At 39.9% G+C, this 24,043-nt stretch overlaps 1 protein-coding gene across 3 annotated transcripts in view; it reads left to right on the top strand.

The window, feature by feature from the left end:
• The window catches only part of SEMA3A (semaphorin 3A), a 482,660-nt gene that overhangs the window by 325,658 nt on the left and 132,959 nt on the right, over nt 1-24,043 (top strand). For 2 of the 3 annotated variants that reach the window (XM_051853017.2, XM_051853018.2), the window contains exons 4-5: nt 3,717-3,874; nt 7,758-7,820. In XM_051853017.2, coding sequence (XP_051708977.2) covers nt 3,717-3,874; nt 7,758-7,820 — 221 coding nt within the window. Of the gene's footprint in view, nt 1-3,609; nt 3,875-7,757; nt 7,821-24,043 lie in introns of all 3 variants that reach the window. The other variant, XM_070059438.1, reaches the window with a different exon arrangement.

Raw genomic sequence — 24,043 nt, forward strand, 5'->3', positions numbered from 1 at the left:
TAAAAATTACTGTTTTTCTCTCACAATTGTTTGGTGCCATATTCTGATTATAGAACAGACCAATTATAATTTCTTCTTTTGTTATGTTATTAGATTTAAAAGAAGTATATAAGAGTTTTGAATTTCAGTGGACTCCCTTTTTTGAACTTTATCACAAGAGAGTACAACCCATTTATAATTGCCACTGCTGCTTGAAATAGCAACCATAATGGTGACAATACTTATTAAGCATTGACTGTTTGCCTAGATTTATGATGAGCATATCTTCAGTTTTATCATTAAGCAAATCATAAAGATACTAAATCATTTGATGACTCTAGAATACACACAATAATCACCTTTCAATCTTAAGAATGTATTATTCATTAGAGTGCCTATTCTAAAAAACAGCATTTTAACATAAAATTCTGCACTTATTTCTCTTTATGAATGAAACAGCATGTAGAAGCTCAGGTTTATCTCAACCACTTTTGAACTGAGTTACACTGAAAGATAATTAATGCCTTTTCAAAAGCCAGTTGGTTACTCAGATTTGCCATAGTCAAGCTGACTCTAGGAATTTAGATTGTTTCAAAGAGCATTTCTTGTCAATTGCCTGGATCTGCGCATAGGCACCATGTGAGTACATGGAGTGATATTAAACATCTCATGTTACTAAATATCCACTGTAGCTCCAAATGTGCGTATGATCATTGCAAAGCATAAATAGCAGAAATGTAGAAGAACATGGAAAGTTCTAAAGGAGTAGTTTCAGATTAAAATTGCTGAATATCACTTGAAGCTAATACAAACTCACAGTGAAAATAGGGCAAACAGAATATAGAAGAATCTCAGCTCCAGATTTGGAGAAACCCAGGCAGGCATTTTCACCCTGGAACTCAAAATGTGTCCTGCTCACCACCCTGGAGGTCTCCAAAACTCTTCTCAGTAAAGCAATGAAAGAAGCCCCCGTTAAAAGAAAATACCTCAAGAATCTGGAATAAAAAGAAGATGGAACAAAATTGAGTACATTTGAAGTAATAGAAACAGCCATTAAGTCATACTCCATGAAAATACCTTGTTCTAATGAAATGATTCAGCTAGTTTATTTCTAGAGTGATTTCAAATAAAAGCCACCAAAGGCCTCTCTAAGCTTCCTGTGCGTAGAAACCAATAACTCTCCCCAAATGAATTTACAAATTTGACCTATTGCATATTTTTCAATTGGATAAATATTTTCATTGTTTAGAATTATAGTGTAGAAAGTCATTGTTTCTATTGTTTAGAATTGGGGATATGATTGACAAAGAAGAATGCTTCATTGTCCTTAGTATTAATATAAATAAAAACATATTATGATTCATATTTATCCCTTTACCATACAGAAATTGCAGCTGTTAACAAGTTAGAACACTTGGTAAGAGAGTTTATAAAAAGTATTTTCTTCAGTCTAGTCCATCTGGATCATAATTTTTATATCTTGCCAAGAAGATCAAACTTGCTCATATTTAACCTCCACTTACACAAATAATCTTCTGTTGAGTGCTTGCTATGCAAACTTTCACTTCAGGCTCTTTCCATGAGAATGGGACTTTACCTTCGCAGTAACCATCCCATTTTCTGTAAAACTGAGACCCAACGTGCTTAGGGACCTCATCCTGATTTGCAAACCTAGAAAACAAGTACTGTAGAAATGTCCATGTTCTCGTAACTAGATCACTTCTGAGTCTAAACCTATAATGGCTGTTTTCCTGGAACCTTTCCCACTTGATGCTTAGGGGTTCCGTACATGATTTCTATGTGTTTCAAATTCAAATCCATGGTGTATCTCTTAATTGCCACTTGCATTTCTTAATGTCTCTATGTACTCTAATTTTCTTGGTTTAGGTTGAACTTTTCCAGTCAATTGGTCTGGCTACCTATAGTCTGGTCGCTGGTACCAGGGTAGAATTACAGTGTTTTGAATGGGAATGAAGAGTGAACTGCATCTATTTGATTAAAAAAAATGTTAAACATCCACTCTCTGCCTGAATATATCCAACGATACAAGTTTGGCCCCCACCTCTGGGGCAGCTGCTTCCCACCCTCACGTAGCTCAGAGTGCCTCAAGTTTCAGTCTTAAATTGACTCTGTGTTGCACTGATGCTTTGCAGTGTTTTGGATGGTGGTGAAAGCAATGCCATTCAATTCAGATGTCATGCACTGGATGGGCTGCCCTTTGTCTCTGGACACTGAGCTCTCATTCATGTCAGCCATGATTCCTATGAATGAAATGTTTTCCTTTGATTCCCTCCCTCCCTTCTTCTCTTTGAGGGGGCAGGGAGAATTGTGAGGCTAGCTTGTTACTACTGTTTCTCTTGAAGAAATCAGAAAAGCATGTTTTAACAATTTGTTCACATTTCTTCTATTAGATATGTAAATGTGCAAATAGGTATTCAATTCAATGTTAGTTGATCTGGTAATATGGAAACAAAGTTGTGTGGATTGTGGATATTGAGCTATTAATCATGTATTCCATGACCTTGGGAAATGTTAATTCTGGTAGTTAAATCATTTTGCATGAATGACTGCAGTAATTGACAGCATGTTGCAAGTTATATTCAAGCAACATGTATGAAGAAGCTCTAGGATAATTTCTCAGAGGCTGCGCTCAGCCTGGTTTGTAAGACCCAACACTGGTTTGTTGAGGTGGTATATGCTCCTGGGAGTTGGGAACAATGGCAATGAAGACAAACGCTGAGGACATGAGGAGGCTAGGACAGGGACTAAGCACAAGGGTGGTGACTTGACCTTTAATGCTAAGTTCCAGAGTGTGAACTCTGTCCTCTGTGGAAATCACACTTTCAATAGTAAGATGGAAAAGACCATAGGAGAAGGAGATACCAGCGTGGAATCTGTCCCGAGATGCAAGTACATGTACGTTCCTGGAAGTGACGGCAAAGATACAGGGTGCACCTTGCAGCTCTCTTACCACGCAAGGTGCACTTTCCATTTTGTAGCTGCTGTGGAAAGTCCCCTGTGAACTGTGGACTGTGAACTGGAAATCTGAAGTACTCATTCAGGACATAGTTTCAGAGAACCCTTAACATCAGTACCAAGGGGGCAGGATGGAGATCTAAAAACATGTGTTGTGTGTGGGTATTTGAGTTAAACAGATATTTAAAGAAAACCACTTTTCATAAAAGTTTTCATTCCGCTTCTCTAACTATGTCAACTCCGGAAACTTCAAAGGCTTTAGATGGTAAAATGAATGATTTAATGATTGATATGATATATTCAAGAATCTCGTTAAAGAAAGCCTTCAAACAACCAAGGAGGTTAAATTGTATTTTCTCTACACCTCATTCTCCTCTCTGCTGACTCTTTTGTTACCCTTCTAGCTGATGGCTTTAGGCAAATGAAACCACTCAGGCAAAACTTTGTAAAATTAAAGACATTTATTTACACTATGGACACTTCTAGTCCATTACAACATATGAATAGAATCTGCCAGGCCAGTGTGTGTAGGCAAGATGTTTCTCTCTTTTTCTTCTTTAGTGGTGTGTTTTCCTGAGTATGAAATCAACAAATTGATAAGTGTAACTCCCATTTCAATGAACTATAAAAACTGTATTTCTCTGTATTTCCTAGTTCCTGCCGGATAACTACAGCAAGCAGTAGTCGAATTACCGTGGACTGACAGTCTCGGCTCCTGGAGGACCTCACGTTAACCCCCAGTGTCTTGTGTTACCTTGCAGAAATGTTGGAATCCAACAATGTGATCACTTTCAATGGCTTGGCCAACAGCTCCAGTTATCATACCTTCCTTTTGGATGAGGAACGGAGTAGGCTCTATGTTGGAGCAAAGGATCACATATTTTCATTCAACCTGGTTAATATCAAGGATTTCCAAAAGGTATTTTTATTCTAATTTATATACCATAGTTCTGTCGAGACCTCTCAAGTTGTACAGAATTCTCTCACCATCTGACACCATGTCAACTGACAGAAAATTGCTTTAAATTAATATCTTTTTGGATGCAAATAGATGATGGCAATAACAAGCCAATGGATGCAGTACAACATTAAAATCATCAAGGAAGAAGCATGGATTTTCAATGTTCACTTTAAGAAATATTAACTTCAGCTTATCCTTCTTAGTTACACCATTTTCCCACAGAAAAGTAAATGTTTGAATTATATAGAAATACATCATAATTGACTTCATGTCCTATGCGTATGCATGCATGTGTGTAAATTTCTCCATCTCTCTATATTGCCAGCAAATGCAGGGTTCGTGCCTCCCACGCCTGTTCTGGTGTGCCACCTGTGTTTGCAAAGAAAGTTTTATTGGAACCCAGGCACTCCCATTCATTTCCATATTATCTGTGTCTGTTTCATGCTACAACAGCAGAGTTGAGTAGTTGCGACAGAGATCATCTGGCCAAGAAAGCCTGAAATATTTACTATCTGGCCTTTTAAACAAAAACTTTGCCAAACCCAGATCTAGCAGATTAGTTTTCAAAGCTTTAGACATTTTGCAAATGTGGTCATTTAGACATCAGCAGGCAGCCAGATTTTATCCTTATTCTTAATATTGCTTCTGGCTTATTTCATTAATAACATACACAGTTTTGAAAGTAAACATGGATTGGCAAATTAGTGGAAGCCTGCTCCTCCATCTACATGCTGGACTCTAAATCAACTGGTTCTTCACAGTCGACATTTCCATTCTCAATTCCCTGAGGAACGAAGTCTTCAGGCAATAACTTTCACAAGAATCACAGCACAATGGGCTTCTTGGAACACAGACACATTAGCATCTAGTATGTTGGCTTTGCTTCTTCTCAACACTGAGGCTTTAGAGTGGTGGGCCTCAGCTGCCCATAAACCATAGCAGATTGGATGATAACTTTTAAAAATGTGACTGGGTTGTAAAAAGTCTTTGTTCTGGTTGGAGAATGTTGCTTAGAGATACAGTAAAGGTTTACATTCAAAGCTGACTCAGTCCTTAAACAGGGTATTGCACTAAACCTAAGGCTTTTTTTTCCTTTATTACCAGACACTAAAATTCTGACCATATGCATACACATTTGATGCACTAGATACAGTCATATAAAATGACAACACCCTTCTGAAATATTTTGGAATTAAGATATATCACTTAAAAATCTTAAAAATCACCCTGTGTATTTCTTTTCTTTCTCTGATTTTTCAATATGATTGATTTCTAAGCCCCCTCCAATGATAGCAATAAATAGCCAAAACTTATCTACTATTTGAGAAAACTATTTTTCATTGGCTTTCCCAACAGGATAAAAACATCTTAAAAACTTTAGAAAAGGTCACAAATTAAGCAGATGTTTGTCATCATTGTTGTTTTAATGAAAGGAAAGTATACATTAAAGGAATATAAAAATCTAAGATAATTAAGGAAATTTTCACACTTTTATTTTAGGAGATTATATGTTGAGATTATCAGTATTACAGCATTTCATAATTTTGCAAAGGTTTCATGTATATAAATATGCATATATATCTGTAGATAGAAAGTGTATGAACATAAATCACTTTAGCCTATACGTTCCACATATTTAACCTTATCTTTGAATAGATATTCTGAACTTGGTTAATATATTCAGCTGTTTCTAAAACTGAAAAGAACCAAATTAAAATAGAGAAATCTACTGTTTTATAGCTGAGAATAATTTGAGTTATTTGTTTACCCAGTATATTTTAGTGTCGTCTATCAACAGACTCATCATACATATATTTTGAATTAATGAACTAATTAAGTGACATCCCATATATCTTAGTGTTCTTATAGCTCTTGTCCTTCAACTTTAAAATCAACATTTTAATCTGAAGATGTATTTCTAAATTGAAGGCATCTCATTGCAGCCTTGTGTATAAGCTTGAATCTAATTTACTTATGGATTTACATCTCTTTATTTATATTTCATTTTTATGTTCTTTTCAGTCTGTGTATGTACAACATTGTTGAACAACTTCTTCCTAACCATCTCATGTTATGACAGATTCTATACTATGGTATATCATAAATAATTCTTGATGACTTTTTAAACCACAATAAAATATAAGATTATAAACTTAAAGATGAAAAAATAAGCCAATCATTTTTAGAGGAAAGCACATTCCCAGATTTGGAAAATCATAGAAAAACACTTTACCTTAATAAAAGGAGTTCAGTCTCCTTAAAGATCCTGTTTGTTAAATATAAGAGCAAGAAGGACTGCTGTGAGTAGTGGATCATAAGAAAGAGAAAGTGCAAATAGACTTGAAGCATTTTAAATAAGAAAGAAAAACATTTAGGCATTATTAGTTACCTGAGCAGTTTTTGAACAAAGAAGATAAAGAATTTAACAGGAAAGTTATAAAATGATTCTTCATACTCTTTGATATAAAGAACTCATAGAATGAAGCCCAAACTGTCTCAGCACCTAGCAATCAAGACTTCTGAAACTATAACAAAACATCTCGCCTTTGTAAAGAAATAAATCAGTGCATATAAGCATGATTAATAATCTGTGATTTGGACACAGTTTAGCTGGAAAGCTGAATATGAACATCAACAAATTTTAACTGTGCTGTGTATTATTGTTGTCTTGCCCCAGACAAAAGTTAATAGTTCGTCCTCTTCCATTATAAACTTTCTGTAAGACTGATCACCTGACCTTTCTGTAGCCAATGTGAAGACAGAACTGTAGAAGGGAACCTCTGGCCATCAATTCACCATCCAGGAGTTAGGCTAATGTTAGTCGTGAGGAATGAGACACATTTCCTGCTCTTGAATGTTTTTACGCAACTCGTTTGTAAAATTTACGTGGAACAAGCCAAATGACAGTTTTAATTTTTACACAGACACTTGTGAGAGGGAAAACACATTAAAAAAAAAAAGTCTGCAAGTGAAGAGCTTAATGGTCAAAATAAATACATATCCAAGAATTTTTAGGACTTTGTAACTGGGGCAGGGCCCCTAAATGCATTTGTCAAGTCATCGTGTGTTATTTCAATGTGTCCCAAATTCTTGTTTATAAATGTGTTGTAATTTGCTTTCCCACTTCCTAGAGTGAATATCAGATTGCTTGCCCAAGTTTAGCACCATTTATATTGCATCTTCCGGAGGTTCCCAACTGAATGGTAATCAGTCATTCGGAGACTAAAAGCTTCCCCACAGACGTGAATGATTAACTCTTACCATCTCTGCATTCTTCTATTAAATATGACATTTTTCCCTGATATTCAATAGTATTGCTAGAAGAGAAAAATGAATCAAGAAAAACAATAAATTGTTCTGCCCACCAAGATGGAAGCCACTGGAATTGCTCAGGGCATTGGTTCAGTGCTGTCGAAGGAAATGCAGCCCCTGCTCCCAAACCACCATAGCATCTCTTCTCTGTGTTCGCCCCAGCACAGGGATGCGATGGCGACAAGTAGGTCTCAGTGAGTCTACGATTAGCCCACAGCCAGAGGGTGATTTTAGAGCTATCTACTTTCTCCTTCAACCTCTCAGCTATATCAATGTCTTGCCCACCTCTTCTATGCCATAAAAGCTCATCTGTCCTATCAGCTGTATCAGTTTCTTGCCCACCTCTTCTATGCCACAAAAGCTAATGTGTGAGTAGAGAACGCAGGTCTGAAGTCCACACTAGCTGACCTCACCGTGAAGTCTAACGATAGTTGATGGAACTTAAGGCATATGCCCCACCCTCATCCAAAAGTTTGTTGTATCTCTTAGAAAAATTGACATAAAACAATGTTTTTTTGTCTGTCCTTAGATTGCGTGGCCAGTATCTTACACCAGAAGGGATGAATGCAAATGGGCTGGAAAAGACATCCTGGTAAGTATAAATTTGCTAAATTATTTTAGTAATTCCATAAATATTGTATTACTCTGTCATTATTTTTGCTCAGTATTCTACTAAACCTGAAGCTTTACTTACAGCCTTAAGTACTCTCAACAAATGAAACAATGCCATTCAATTCTAGAGGCCTTAATAGTTTTGTATATCAAGAATATCACATTATTCCTCAATAAAGCAACAGTGTGGTCCCTCTAAATAATCTATACAAAATATAATTAATAACATTCAACTTTAGACATATCAAGGAACTTCCAAAAGTTTGTACAAAATAGAATTAAAAGGTGAGCTTATTTTGGTGTTTTGAAATCCCTGTAGTATTCTCATAGTACACGTTCTCCATGAACTTGACGACCCTCATGCATACTTATATTCAATAACTTCCTTGTGCAGGTTGACTGTTGCGTGCAGATTCCTCCTGAATGGAATGAAGTGTTTGCATTTTCCAGCCATTGTAATCGAATCACTCCTCCTTCCTTCATTCCATTCCTTTTCCTTTCTTTCCTGACTCTCTCCTTCCTTCTTTCCTTCCACTCATCTGTTAATCAATATGGATTGGGAAATGAGGATGGCGCCGGCATTGTCCTGAGCACTGTGGAGCCCGGAGGAGAAAGCAATCCTGAGAATGGCTTGACCACTCTCAAATGGTGGAGGACGTTTTATTTTTTGAAGGAAAGCATCCCTGACACTTGTGTAAGACAATGAAGGAGACTTCATTTAGTGGGGCTCCATCAGTGAGGTCTGGCACTTGGAGAGATTGGCTCATATCTGAAACAAGACCCTGCAGATGTACAGCCCAGGGCTGGGAGGGGGTCAGTGGATGGAAAATGACCCAGAGGAGGCCTCAGGTGGAAGGGACAACTGCTGAGGACAGGCCAGCCTGGTAGGACACCAGGGTGGGGGACAGGGTCCAAGCAGAGAAGAGGATGAGGGGTTTTTGAAACTGACTGCACAGGACTAAAACCCAACTAAGCAGAGACAAGCATGGAAACCCTTAAAATTGGCGTCCCCAGGAGCATAATTAGGAATGGAGCAGGCAAGTGTGGGGATCTTGACTCACAGTATACCTTCCTAGGGTAAAAAACACTTTTCTGGTTTGGGAAAATAGTTTTCCTAGCACAATTTTATTCTCCCAAAGTCATGCACACATTGGAACTTTTAGGAAAGAATTAATAGAAGGAACAATGAAGTATGGGTCCAGAGAGTGTGGATTTGGGGTAGATACCACCAGTGAATCCTTACATGTCCTTAACAAGTGCTTGAACTTTCTTTGGAATTATTTTTTCATTATTATTATTTTGACAGATGGAGAGACAGACAAGGAGACAGACAAGCTCCTTAGGGAGCTCTAAGGTCCTGGGAACCTGGGACTGCATCCGGGTCTCCCTCATGAGTGGCAGGGGTCCAACTGCTTGAGCCATGTGTTGCCTCTCAGAGTGTGCATTAGCAGGAAGTGGAATCCAGAGTGGAGCTGAGACTCAAACCCAGGCATTCTGAGCCTCACCAAAGTCCGACCCCTCTCTGGGCTCTTGTATGCTATCCACTGAATGGAACAATATATATCATACAAATGTGAACAACAGAAATAATAGATTTTGTGAAGATTATTTGAAAATGTAAAGCCAAAAGGATAACCAAAAAATCTATTAACCTCAAAATGCCATATTTATCATTAATAAATTGTGCGGAAGTTTTCCAGTTGCTGATGACTGAGGATAAATAGAAATGGCTAATCTCAACTGTGTGTAGCTATCCCTTGTAAGAACACGGAATGGCCCATTTTTAGTAAAACCTAAAAGAGGAAGCGACAAAATATAGTTATTCAGAATCTTTTCTGAACCACACTATATGGATTACATAACATTTCACAAATATAGTTTTAACAGTAGCTTTATGAGGTGGATATCCCACCCCCTTTTCTTGGTCAAGGAATAAAATGATTCAGAATATTCACTCAAAATATTTTCATATAAAAATTTGGTGGTGCTGGCTTTGTGGTGAAGTAGATTAAGCCTCTGCTGGCGACACTGGCATGCCACTGGTTCAAGTCCCGGCTACTCTGCTTCCAATCCAGCGGAAGGTGGCCCAAGTGCTTGGGACCCCCTCACCTTTGTAGGAGACCAAGGTGGAGTTCATGGCTCATGACTTTGGCCTGGCCTACTCCTGTCTGTTGTGGTCATTTGGGGGTGTGAACCAGAAGATGGACAATCTCCCTCTTTCTTGGTCTCTCTCGTCTAGCTCTTTCAAATAAAATAAATCTTGTCTTGAAAGTTTCAGCAGTTTCTGGGTACTTTGCTAGATGTTAAGATAAAATTTTTGTGTGCCCAATCACATTTTTGACATATAGATGATTAATAATGGAAATTTGAACAAATATCTTATAATTTCAAGGCTCGTCAAGAATGGTATTCTAATACAGTTAGCTCACAGAATTCTTGTAAAGCCAAAAGAAGCACAAATTAAATTGTGACATTACTGTCAGGTAACTATTGATGCTATTAATAATAACATACCAAGCACTTTTGTTTGGCTGAAATATGATATATGTAATAGCGTTGTGTGGACAATCTTGAAATAAGACACTGTTAATGAATTAGATTGCCCTTTAATGATCATGATCCCTGCAGTATTGCACTATTCTTTTGGTTTGATCTCAGAATTGAAGGTCATAATCATACTTATCTGACAAATTATCTGGATTATTTAGTAAGCACTGAAGCTGAACATATTTGATTGTGTGACTGAATCAGTCCATTCAATCGCTAAGTTATCAGATATCCGTGTTTGTGATTTCCAGAATTATCCATGTCAAGGGATTTCCCTCATACTTTATAAACCTCCTCTCCCCCCTCCCCTCCCCTCTCCTCCCTTCTCTCCTCTCCCCTCCCCTCTCCTCCCTTCTCCTCTCTTCTCCTCTCCTCTCCTCTCTTCTTCCCTGCCCTCCCCTCCCCTCCCCTCCCCTCTCCTCTCCTCTCCTCTCCTCTCCTCTCCTCTCCTCTCTCCTCTCTCCCCTCTTCCTCCATCTTCCTCCCCCTCTCCCCCATCTCCCTCCCTCTTTCCCTCCCTCTACTTCTTCCCTCTGCCTTCTCTCCCTCTCCTCTCCTCTCCTCTCCTCTCCTCTCCTCTCTCCTCTCTTCCCTCTTCCTCCATCTTCCCCCCCATCTCCCTCCCTCTTTCCCTCCCTCTACTTCTTCCCTCTGCCTTCTCTCCCTCTCCTCTCCTCTCCTCTCCTCTCCTCTCCTCTCCTCTCCTCTCCTCTCCTCTCTCTCAATAGCAAAAACTGAGGGATTCTGCTGTTAGCTCAGAGTCAGTTTGCCCCGCGGTTGCAAAGAACTTGTGCTTCTGCAATGCCCTGTGGCGGCCCAATCCTAGTATCAGAGGCGTCCTCTCAAAGAACAACGACTTTACTGCGTTTTCTACATTTACCGAAATGCGTATGGATTTCTGTGGAACTAGCTGAAAGGAAGTTAGACGTACAGGGTTTACTAAGTCTGATCGGTGTGTACTGAGATTCATAGCATCTTGTAATAAAGATAATTATGTCCCAGATATAGTTTTATTGAGAGATACATTTTTGAAAGTTCAGTGGTATCACATTATTAGCCTATTTTAAAAGCCAACTAATTAAACTTTATAAAATATTTGCACTTTGCTATCCCTTTATATTCTGCATTACATCTATCCAATTGTGAATTTTGAGCGATTTTGACTAAAATGTATTTAATGAAGTGAAAACACAACAGATGTTATACATGAGGAATTTTCACAAAGTTCATGGAAACTTTGTATTTTATGAAGGCTTTATAGATTTCAAAAAAATTGCACCAAAATTATCTATTTTTTACACACTTTTTTGAAGCACCCTCATATTTTATTTGAAGAACAAATATTTTGGAAAATAGAAAGAATCTAGCTCAAGGTAACATTGAATATCATACCATGTATCTGATAACCCATTTGTTCCTTTGCTAATGCTTTTCCACTGACCTATTACTGAAGACATATTTCATGCACTGAGAAGTCACTGTATTGAAATTCACTTCACTTAGGCAGCCTTCTTTAAGTACTTCCTCAATTTACATATTTGGTGCATTTAAATGGAATACGTGACATTCACTGGTTATTTTTGGACTTTAATTTTTACAGACCCATTTGTTGCCATTTCTTTTTAAATCTGTGATTTTAGAAATAACTATTAGATGACTTCCTGAAATCTGAAATAGTTCTTCCTTGATCAACATAGGAGAACAAACAGAGTTATTATTTTTAACAATAATGTAAATAACTAATTAGAGAGAAGAACAGAAAGATCTGAAGGAAAGAGGTTTTTGTTTTCTTCCTATTCCCACTCAACACCTGAGTTGCAAAGTGACACAGGACAGCTTGGGGGACACCTGCACCATGCACTCATTAGCAGTAGTCAGCTCTGACTTCTGGACAGCGACTCCTCTCTGGAACCTGCTGTGCTGCTAGGAACTACAGCAATGGGGCCGGAGTGGTCTCCACAGCCGTCAGGGCTCCAAGGTAGACTCGCAGTCAGAACAGGAACTAACCTGAACGATGACAGAAACATAAAGTGGCCACTTCCCGGAGTGTTCTCCCTGGTCTCTGCAGCCTGGGTTCACCCTTTCTCCACTGGTGCCCCCAAAGTTCCCTCTGGAAACAGAGCAGGTTTTAAGGAACTACCCTGGGGGAGTGCCGTGGTCTCAGCCCTAGCTTTAGATGCCAGGGTGGCACAGGAGACGTGGGGCAAAGGCACCGACTAATTCTGCACACCGTGACACAGGGTGGTGCTCCAGGCAGGGTGGGCTTCGTTGCCAGGGCTGAGACGGCACAGTGACAGGAAGTCAGGACACAGCGCTGAGTGCCGTGTCTCTCCGGAGGTGACTGCTCCCTGCCGTTCCATGGAGCTCCTCCCGGCTTCGCTCACCCTTGCCACCACCACCAGACATTGAACCATTGGCGGGTATTCTCACAGCTAGAATGCACTTGCAGGTTAAGGTACACACTCTGTGGTTGTGGGAAATGGATTAAAAGAGAAGTTTACTTTAATACAAAAGGTGTGTTTAAGGGGGATGTGTATTATGAAAAAGCTCTGCGTGGAGTCACCCAGGTGTGCGCTGCTTGTGACATTTGTGACAGTAACATTCATCGGCATTTCCTATGTCTGTTGTACCAGTGAGTATACAGGTTATAAAGCATATCGTGTTAATGTGCTATTCTGTGTTGGTGTTGTAGATTCTGAATAATGTACACTTCTATGGCATTTCTATCATTAGGGGACTGAATGGTGTTAAACTTTTCCATTGCCGTTACTTGAGAGTCCTTATTTGAAAAAAAAAAAAAATACAGAATACACACTGTTGAATAGAGCCTTGAATTAAGCCATAAATGCAATCCAGATATCTATTTTCTGAGTGCTATTACCTTCCTTTCCTCTCATTTCTGATTTTTTGTCCACCGCTCAAAATCCACTTTGCTATTCACAATAACATTTCTATTGATGGATTAACTTCCTTGACCCTGTTTTGCAAATGAAAACTGAATTTGTGCTAAGCTGGTAAAAGAATCTGTTTTGAATCAATAGCTCTCTGAATCTTCTTTGTTTATCCTACTAACCCGTCTCTCTTTCTACTGAGTTTCAATAAAACCAAATGGCAACCGTATGACTGTTAGAAATATTTTGAACATCATTGAAAATCAAACTTTCAACCATCTGAGAACAAAAAAAAAAAAATAGCAGATTCTCATAACATTCTTATTCTTGGATCCATTTCAAAGTGCAGCATCACGCACCTGAACTTTGGGACTTTTTTTTTAAATTCATGAGGGACTTCTTTTCATATTTTTGTCCTTAAGTTTTATCCATGTTTAAAGCTAGGATGGAGTGCAGCATGTCCACCACGTTTGTCACAGCTCAGATTGCAGGGTCTCTGCGGCTCTAACTCGCCCAGCAAATGCGGCTGTGAATTGAGGCTACACGTGCATCTTGAACTTCAGTCTGTTCCCACGTGCACATGTATTACCCTGGAATTTCATTTGCTCTTCCAAAAGTCGAAGTTGACATCAAACTTTAGGTGTTTTTTTTTTTTTTAATTTTTAAGCACTTTAAGGCATGATAACCCTTTATTAAGTTGATAGGTAGAATTATGTTGTAATATGGGAGTGTGCAAAAGCCATAAGGTTCCATTAAACCTCAAAATCCTTATGCATGCTTATGGGGAGATAATTTTTCACGATCTCTCTCATTTTAGGAGCAGAGGCACTGAATGCCTTGGTTGCAGGGCAATGTTTAGGGGTGCTCATATTGTTAAAAGCTTTGAAGACAGGGTCTTCTCGTGAACCAAAAGGAAGGTACGTTTACTGCCAAGTGCAGTGGACAGAAAATGTCCCTCAAGGCAGAAAGGCCAGTGTGTTGGTCCTTGGATAAAATAGTTCGCATTCCTCTCCCATGATTCAACTCGCCGTCTGTACAGGTGTCACCTGACCCTCTTCCTCTGCCTAATGCTGAAATGCTAATTTTCTGGCTACGAATGCTTAGGAGAGTGCTGAGGTCCTTTAGCTCTGACCCAGGAGCTGCATATCCTCTGCCAGCATCTGTGAAGTCATGAGAGGCTCCCTGTTGTCTGACAAGTGCAGTGAAATCTCAGCCCTTCGGCAGTTCTCGATGATACCAATGACGTTTGCAAACATTCTAGGTGATCTCACAAATGAAAGACTAGGCTCCGTTTATTTCTTTAAAAACCCAACTCTAGGGTGAAACTTGATGGCCCTTCAGTTACACAGAAGGCCAGTCAAAGCCATGTCACGTTCACTGTCCGAGAAATGAGCAGGGATTTTCCTATGCATATGCCTGTGTATGTGTGTTTCTGCTTCAGGGAAAATATCAGGCAAGCAAAATTGATTACAGTTTAAATTCAGTATTGGGGAGTGATAATAACTAATACTGAGAGCTAATTATATACCTAGTATTAATATAAATGTGTTTTTACATTAACTCACGTTGGAAAGATTCATATTTGGTTATAAGTTCAAATTTCTTTGTAAATTAGATGGGCCAGTTTTGTGCATTCAGAAGATAACATGGCAAATGCAACTTTACCATTACATTTATTTTAGAAGCTAGTTTTCTTCATATTTTGAATTAAAATATTTTACTAATAAAGCAAAACAGGATGATTATTATAATGTCTGATTTGTCATGGACCAAATCTAATATTTACAGATTGCATGTTTTAGGTTTTTCAAATGCATTTTTTTATTTAAATGACACGTGAAGCAGGCATTTTATAAAAAAATTTAAGGGGGTTTAGGGAGTTTGAATAGTATTCTTTTTTTATGAGAAATTTCCATTGCATTCTTAAATGGCTGAAATGAAGGTCAAATAGTTGGCACTGGTTAAGGAATGGTGATTTAGGTTTGAGTGGACACCATAATTCATTCAAGCATCAGGGTACATACTTTTAGAGTCCAGTAAGCATTTTGTGCTCTGTAAGGTTCATTAGTTTGATTTGGACAGTTCCCCTCGGGAATGGATTTGGGCTAATGTCTTCTGACTTCATAGTTAGCAAGTTGGTCCAAATCCCACTGACTTGTAGTCTCTGACAGTCATCCCTGGTATTTTGCTTCTTTGCATGCTTGGTTGTCTTCTTAAATGGATTTTTATTCATTTCTGAAGGCACACTAACCATCCTGTCTTAGAGTCATAGATTTAATGTGAACTGTGGGAATATTTCCTTAGATACTCTCTGACTCCAGACAAATATACTATGCTCAACTTTGACTGATGTTTTTAAATTTGATTTAGAGTAGCAATAAAAAATTGTATTCACAGGCCATCATGAAGCTTCTTAAAGTTCTGTTTATATCATGTGATTTTTATATGTATCTACTTACTGCATTTTTAGAGATGGTAAGGAAAATGAGACGCCAACATTACAATGACTCTAAGAACTCAACACTGTTTTCAGAGATGAGTATTAGCTTTGTCTTGGTTTTTATATGTGAAGAGTAGAATGTTCTTAGGACATCTCATTATTACATTCAAATTAGATACTTAATATATTACACTATATTACACTGTCTATATCATTTGTTATATATGATATTAAATTCAGATTACATCTATTCATATGTGTATGTGTATTCCACAAGTATGCAATACTAGAAGACAGAGTTTTAAATATTCTACTTGAATTGATACCAAAATTAATAACTTATTCTGGACTCTCATACATTTTTAAAAGGAAGAAACATTATTTTTCAGAAATAAGTGAAATTATCAACTAATGACTTTGAGTATACGTGTGTTTTTAAGTAGGTCAAATCCACATTCCCCTTATGTATTATAATGAGCTGTTTTATCACAGAAAGATATATCCTTCTGTTAGGGTTTTATCAGAGACCAGAACTTGTATGCGTGGTATGGAAAATATCAGAGTGATATGGAAAAAGGAGCTTATGATAAGGGGCTTAGACTTCATACAATGGTGGAAAGCGGTAAAGGGATTTATGGGAGGCCATTGCCCCGACACAGGTAGTGTCCCTGATGTTACTATTGCTAGCAGACTGGCCTCACAGAAGAAAAGCTGGACATGAAGTGAGAATAGAAACCAACAGGACACACACGCACCCACTGGATCCCATGGAGACAAAGTAGGACCAGTATCTGCCTTTCACTGCCTCTAACTCCAACCTCCTTTTGAGTGAATTTGAGCAGCCTAGAGCTGACCTTTGCTATGGAGCTGGGCAAGAATCAACACTAGGTCTCCTTGAAGCTAAGGGATGAGACCTGTGGGAAGACCGAGGAGCTGCAAGCCCAGAGCTGTCCATCAAAAAGCCAGCAGTGCAGAGCAACCTGAGCGTTCTAGCCTACTTGAGCCTCCCAGGTCTCATGCGAATTCCTCTCAAGGCCACCCTCAACTAACCAAAGGAAATTAAGAACCATGGCTCCAGCTATCTAAGTTGATACCGTGCAGATCCTCCACAACCACTGAGAAACAACTTCTATATTTGCTGTTGAGACAATGAATCACAGGAAACCGCACTTTGATAACCAAAGTGCGCGTATTTCATAGTCCTCTACTGGCAGAGGACTGAAATTTCATGAAAATTTTAGTGAATAAAATGCAGTGTCCCATTGTAACAGAAATGGGTACAGATTACTATTCGAGTTCAAGTTTATTATATCCATCCTCTCCCCGCCCCCCATTCAGCACTATGGCTTAATTTCTCTTAACTATTTCCTTAGAAGATTGGACAATTTATAATCACATAGTAGGTAGGATGGTATAAGAGTTAAGTAGATATGGCAGTGTTCAAACCAATAAAAAGATGACTGGTTATTTTAAGAAAAGATAGTTAAATAATTAGTGCTAGGCATCATACTAAATCCTTTACCTGAATGTATCAATAATCCCACTTTTCATTAAGGATAGTGAAGCTCAGAGACTCTAAGTTACTTTCTCATAGTCACACAGCAACTCTGACTGACTCCACGGGTTAACACGAGTAATTGCCTTCATGCTATATCTCTTTTACCATTAAGACTTCATCCCTTTTACCCTCTATGTTTTTCTTACCTTTTTAGAATAGCTTTTCAAACACAATAATAAGTAACAAATGGAATAAATAACAACTTCCATAAATATTAATGAATATAAATTATAAAGTTCCAAAATTTAATTATATTCATAAATTATTTCTCCAAGCAAATGTATGTATCTGTGCAGACACAGAAATATAGGCACATGTGTGCATGCATATATATTTAGGAAAATTATTACATATGGATGTTATTGAAGAAATATTAAAAGTATGCCAGAATAAATCAAATTTGTGAAAATTCCTCTTTAATGTATAATTAGCTAACTTGAGAAAAGATTATGCCACATGGATGTTTTGTTTGTCCAAAATAAGATTTTAAGTAATAATAAATCTTAATATCTTTTGCCTAAATAGCTCGTGTCCTCCAATTCTCACGTATACTCCCTCTCTTTGGTGCCAGTACTCATATTAGTTTGCTGGGGTTGCCTCAACAAAGTGACACGGACTGAGTGGCTTTAGCGACAACACTTAATTTCCCACAATTATGGAGGCTGCAGTCCAAGGTCAAGGTCAAGGTCAAGGTGCCAGTGGGGCTGGTGCACTTGGAGGCTCCTCTCCTGGCTTGCAAATGATCACTTCCTGTCTCTGCCCTTGTGTCCCTGAGCTTCCAGGCACAGCTGTAAACTTCCTCTTCCTACAGGAACACCAGCCAAACTGAGGAGGGCCCACATTAAAGGCTTCCTCTTAACTTGGCCACCCCTTTAAAGGCACTGCCTCCAAAGATGGACCCACTCCAAACTACCAGGGTTAGGACATCAGAGTAGCAATACGAAGAGGCAGATCTCAACTCAATAACTGTGACTGACAGCTGTGCATTCTAGTTCATCAGACATACAGACACTTGACTTCTTCACACACGTTTTTTAAATCAACAGCACAAGCTTTATTGAGTGTGCAAAACATGGAGAAGCAGGAGCCTAGCGTTGTTCCTTGGGTTGAGCATTTAGCCTAGCGGCTAAGTCACCAGTTAATACACCCGTGTCCCTTTTCAGACGGAGTACCTCGGCTTGCGACTCGACTCTGGCTCCTAACTCCAGCTCCCTGGGAAGCAAGGATGATGGCTTAGGTAGTGATGTCCCCCCACCACAGGGGAGACCCAGAGTGAGCCATTGACTTGAGCCCAGCCCAGCTCTAGCCATGCGGGCATTTGAGGAGTAAACCAGCAGATGAGAGTTCTGTCTCTGCCTCTGAAATAAAAAAATATTTATAAATTCTTTCTTTCCTAACATCCTGCTTTTTAAACTTTTACAAAGCAACCGAACATTATAATCTTAAAAAGAGAAAGAAGACAAAAAAGAATGAACATGGAGTATCTTGTAAGCACCATTGGACTAAGGCTGATGTGTCACTGTCAGTGTCTCAAATAGTAACCCTCGGTTAGGAGTCTCCGGTTATTAGAACACATGTTAAGAGTACATTTGATGCTAGTAACTACATAGCAGCCTTTAGTACTTTGGACAGTCAGGACTCCCACAAAAATTTTTTTAAAAAAATTTTCAACATTAGACAAAGCAGAGTGTAGGTATGAATGAAACCAAGCAGCCCTATAAATTCTGATCATCATTTTTTGTCTCCTTTCTTAAGGCTACATCTCTTATGTCATTAACGATGCAGTTCATCACTCCTATTTAATTCTGTTATGATAAAGGTGTAGATGTTAGAATTAAAACATGCCAAGAAATCCTGGCCACAATTAATGAATTAATGAGACTAACTCTTCCTACCTGATGTAAATCAGTGCCTTGTTGTGTTAAAGCATGAGCACTAAGTACTCAGCACCTTGCCTCAGACCAGAAGCCACAAATATCACTGTTGAATCAGTGTACAGATAATCACTACTTAATGGTTTTTCTGGTTTCACAGGAAACATAGTTAAGTTGATTTCATATGACATTTTACAACCATCTTCATTCATTGAAACATCAGATAAAGGAAAATTATACTAGGAACAAATAAGGGACAACAGTCAAATAATGCCAAGAGATGGAACAAATGTGACAGTTAATTAGATTGACAGGACAATACAGGAGAAAACACGGTCCTGGATAGAGGGTGATAAACTTCTCAGGTCTACGTGGAATTTCAACATGGAATTTCTTAGATCTCCTTTTTCTAATATCATGCTCTACAGCGCTTATGTGTATAATCATTTTGACTGAGTGTGAAGGTTAAAAGTCATTTGAAAGGAAAATGTTTATAGAATCTTAAGTAATATTTCTAGAACTTCAAAACAAACAGTCAACCCAGAGGGGGAAAACAGTCAAACTGAGCACTTAACCGAAAGAGCATTAAGTAAGATGATTTAGGGGCCGTCTACAGAGAGTCCTCATCCAGTTTGTCACATTGTTCAGACTTCTCTAAAATTTATTTTTCGAATATCACAGATCACAGACCTAATGAGGATATAGTTCAATTAATGTGAATATGCTTACATAGTTTAATAACTACAAAATAACACTTAACTTGAGTCTGTGTAGTTGTTTTTTAATCTCTTTCTTTTACAAAAAGTATTAAGATGAAAAGGTGGGTTGCTTTTATGATGCCATCATTCTTCATCATAGTAAAGGTAAAACATTTCCCAAACTGGACAAAACAGCCCACTCACCATTTTAAAGGGTGAGTGTTAAAAACAGTTCAAGTCACACATCCAAGCTGACATTTGCATGTTAGTTGCAAGGTAGGCACCCCTCTCGGACAGAAGGATTTGCCATATCCTGCAGTGAATGCTGAAGTATCAGGAGGACACGATTTTGGGTGATCAGATCACAGCTGCCCAGCAGAACATCAGAAGGGAACAAGACAAAACATTATTGCCAGATAAGTATGGAACAACTTAAATACAGAGGAGGAGGGGTGACGTGAGTGACAGGAACAATCTCACGGATTACAGCTTTGGCACGGAGAGGAGTGTTCATCCAGCTTGCCAAATAAATGGACCAGAGAAAAGAAACTCAACAGATTAACTTCAGGAATTAAGCTTATTAGTGGATTTTCATGCAGAAATGAACCCACCCATCACGGATGGAAATGGCTCCCTTGGCTTTCCCGGCTGCCAGACTATACATTAAAGTCTTTCTGCATAACTGCTGATGAGAGAGGCAGAGGCCATTTCTTTTTCTTTCAGGATGAATCTTTTCGGACCTGAGGCAGCACAGTGCTAGAGCCATTCCCTTGGCTTTATATTTGCCGGGACAAGTTGTTTGAGTTCATCTGGAGCTGAACAGATTTGAGTAAGATAGTGTGCATGTTCACAGCCTCCTCTACTTTTCTTATTTACAGTAAAATTTCGCTGTTCCTTTTATAAGTTGAGAGCATGCGAGTAGGTAATTGGAGCTGGAGGTAGATTACATTCTTCTGTAGGAAGCATAATCATCGGAAGTTAGTTAACAACACCTCAGTTCTGTTTTAATTTTCATGCACGGAGCAGTTGTTTTGACAGATGGATGGACTTTATTTTTATAACCGTCCAGGAAAAGTCTGTGCCACACAGTCTAATCAGTGCTACGTATCTGCAATGTTTGTTTTTGAATCATTGTGCCTTGGGCTCCTCTATCTTTTTTTTGGGGTGGGGGCGGGGAGCAGGGGTGGCAAGGGGAGAGACATCCTCTTTAAATTTATTTTTCCAGGCTAATATCTTCCTGCATAATTCTTCTATCCATTTGACCTGAAAAGACTAGGACCACTGCAGAGAGTAAGAGCAAATGGTCTGTCACCCAGGCAGAGGAATGATTGCTGCTCAGGTGTGGCCTTGGGCTTCACTGCCTTCGCTTTTATTTCCACAATTATCATTCCTCATGCCGGTGATCTGCAGCAGATCTGAGTGAAGGGAGAGGTCAGCCTGGTGGCCTGACCCTCGGGAAGCCAACTTGTTGCTAAGCTCATCTGTGTGCATCAACTGAAATTCCAAAAAGGATCAAGGTTGGAAAAATGAATTCATTTGGAACTGATTACACTGTCTTTATGACTCTGTAAATCCGCCGGTGCTGAGCCGAGCAGGGCGGTAGTTGAATGCCAAAAAGTACATTACATTCCGCGTTTTCAGAATCGCCATGGTTCAAGGGAAGGTCAGAAACACTCTTCCTCTGTCTCCCCAGAGCAGAAATGTGTCAAGTGTGTTTCCTTTTCTCTGCCACGCTTCCTTCTTTTTTCAGGGGAATGTCCAATCTGCTTCCAAATAAAATGAATATCCTGTTTTGGAACACTCCAAAAACCTTGGCAGCATCAAGCTAGCGAGTGCAGGCAAATGAATGACAGGATTGATATTCTTTCAAGTAGGCTTTCTGTGAACAACAGATCCTCACTCACATGGCTCTTTCACGTTCTTGGTTCTTGGGTCTTCTCCATCCGGGCCTTTTCATTAGCTTCCCTCCTGCATTGTGGCTGATTCTCCTCTCAGCTATTTTTAACCAATTTTGAAAGGATTCCTTCCATTCCTTGGTCTCCCTTTAAGCATCATTTTACCCTTGAAGCCCAAGAAATTTCTCTGCATTCAATCTGCATCAACCTTCACTGTCTCAGTACTACTACCTCGCCCCAGGCATGCAACAATGCAACCTGCAGAGCAGCGGGAGAGGTCGGGGCAGGGAAGTGAGGGGAATCATCTCGGGCCCCAGGCCAGGGTGGGCAGGCTGCTCTGCCCCACAGAGAGACTCCATTATCAGCCTTCTCAGCAGAACCCTCGCCAGCTTTCACAGCTATGGGCCTGTGATTTTGTTCCAGCAGCTCTGTAGCAGACCGGTTGTCTTGCTGCCATGGGTCTTCTTGAACAGCGGAACAGAGGACAAATTAAAATTATGTTGGGCGTGGCCTGAGCCCACAGCTCTCAAAACCTGCAGAGCTTTTCAGGCGTCATTTGTAACCTGCCAGCTTCCTGGGGGAACAGACCGAGTCGCTGATAAATGGCTGATCGAGGATCCCAGCTATAGGGGACGAAGTGCCCCCCAAATCTGTGATACCCAGGTCCTCAGAGTTGTGGTGGTGACGTGAACCTTCGTTTGTGCTCACAGTTTTCCATGCACGTAATGTAGTTCCTTCCTCGCTCGTTGTGGAGAGCTAAAATCGACTCCCACCTCTCTAGGAATCGCCTCGGTGTTTCTGGTGGGCCTGTGCATGTCTTTAAAAGCATGGCAGGCAAGCCAGAGTCCTGTTCTTTTCTGAAATGAACAAGCCATCCATCTGCGTCTGCCACGATTATTTATCAGAATCTCCGTGTGCTTACCAATATATACCCAGCCAATTTCTTGGTCTCAACATATGGTGCTGGAACTGGTTATTTATAATCTCGAATACTATAATATTGAGCCCACAATCGAGGATGATGGTCTTTGTGTAAAAGCAGAATATGCGGCCACCTACATGTTTCAAAGTAAACATTTTCCTGAAAATGACTTCTCCGCAAACGGCTGAATTTTTTAGAGTACAAATGCGTCCTTTGGGTAAGGCTCATGACGCCTCATCTGTAAATGGGTTTTTCAGATGCTTCCCTCGCCACAGCCTCCTTCCTCTGCCCAAGCATGTGTGCCCCATCCTCCTGGGGAGGAGGGGAAACCACTGGAGTTCGAAGAGTTTGCTGCCAAGAGGAGTGGAAGTTAAGGTTCCTCTGTCTCACACTTGTACCTGGGACGTGTGCCCTGTTGGAAGCAAAGCGTGAATGCGATGCGTCCACCCTTTTTTTCAGCCACCAACCGTTTTCTCCAAGCCACTCACAAAATCAGTTGATTTCAGAGCATCGTTTTACGTGCTAAAAGATGTGGGATCTATGTGGTTAAACAGTGGAAGACATTGTGTGTGTATGTCAGTGGACCCCAAGTGTCTCAGCATATGTAAAGAAAGCGTGAGAAGTCCTAACGTGGGCCTTTAGTGTATTGCTTCAAGGAGGCTACATCTGTCGGACAACATCCCAGACAACAGCAGATTTCACCCTGGGAAGGTCAGGAATGCTGGACAGTATCATTTCCATTTCGCTGTCGATTGTTGTGCTGACGCTTGGTGGCTCGCTCTTCATTTCACCTGGGCCAAGTTCAGAATGGGAATGCCAGACGGCAGCGTACTCAGATGACTGCAGTGCTCCGGTGCCGAAGCCCTGCTGACCACCTGAGTGCACGCACTCTGGGCCTCCACTGAGAAGGCACAGGGCGTAGTCACAGGGCGTGGCGCATGGCTGGGAGGGCAGCACACTTGGAGGAGCCGAGACCACCACTGCTTGGTTCTGTTTGCTAACCTTACTTGCAGTAAAGTCTGCTTCACATCTGTCTCTCCATTTGTAGCTACTATACACTTGGTTCTTAAATCCAAATATTTATAGACAAAAAAAAATAAATTCAAAAAGATAAGGAACGTGGGACAGGCATTTGCTGCAGCGAAGTTGCTGCTTGGAACGTTCACATGCCTTATCCACGGGGTCAGATCTCAGCCTCCCATCCAGCGTCCTGCTAACGCTCACCCTGGGAGACAGCAGGTGATCACTCAAGTAGTCAAGTCTCTGCCTCCGCTGGAAAGCCCAGTGGAGTGCTGGGTTCAGTGGAGTGCTGGGTTCATGGCTTCAGTTCAGCCTGGTCCTACTTTGGCCGTCACAGACATTTGAGGAGTGAACCAGC

Source organism: Oryctolagus cuniculus, chromosome 16, assembly GCF_964237555.1.
Source record: "Oryctolagus cuniculus chromosome 16, mOryCun1.1, whole genome shotgun sequence".
In the NCBI taxonomy this organism is placed as follows: domain Eukaryota; kingdom Metazoa; phylum Chordata; class Mammalia; order Lagomorpha; family Leporidae; genus Oryctolagus; species Oryctolagus cuniculus.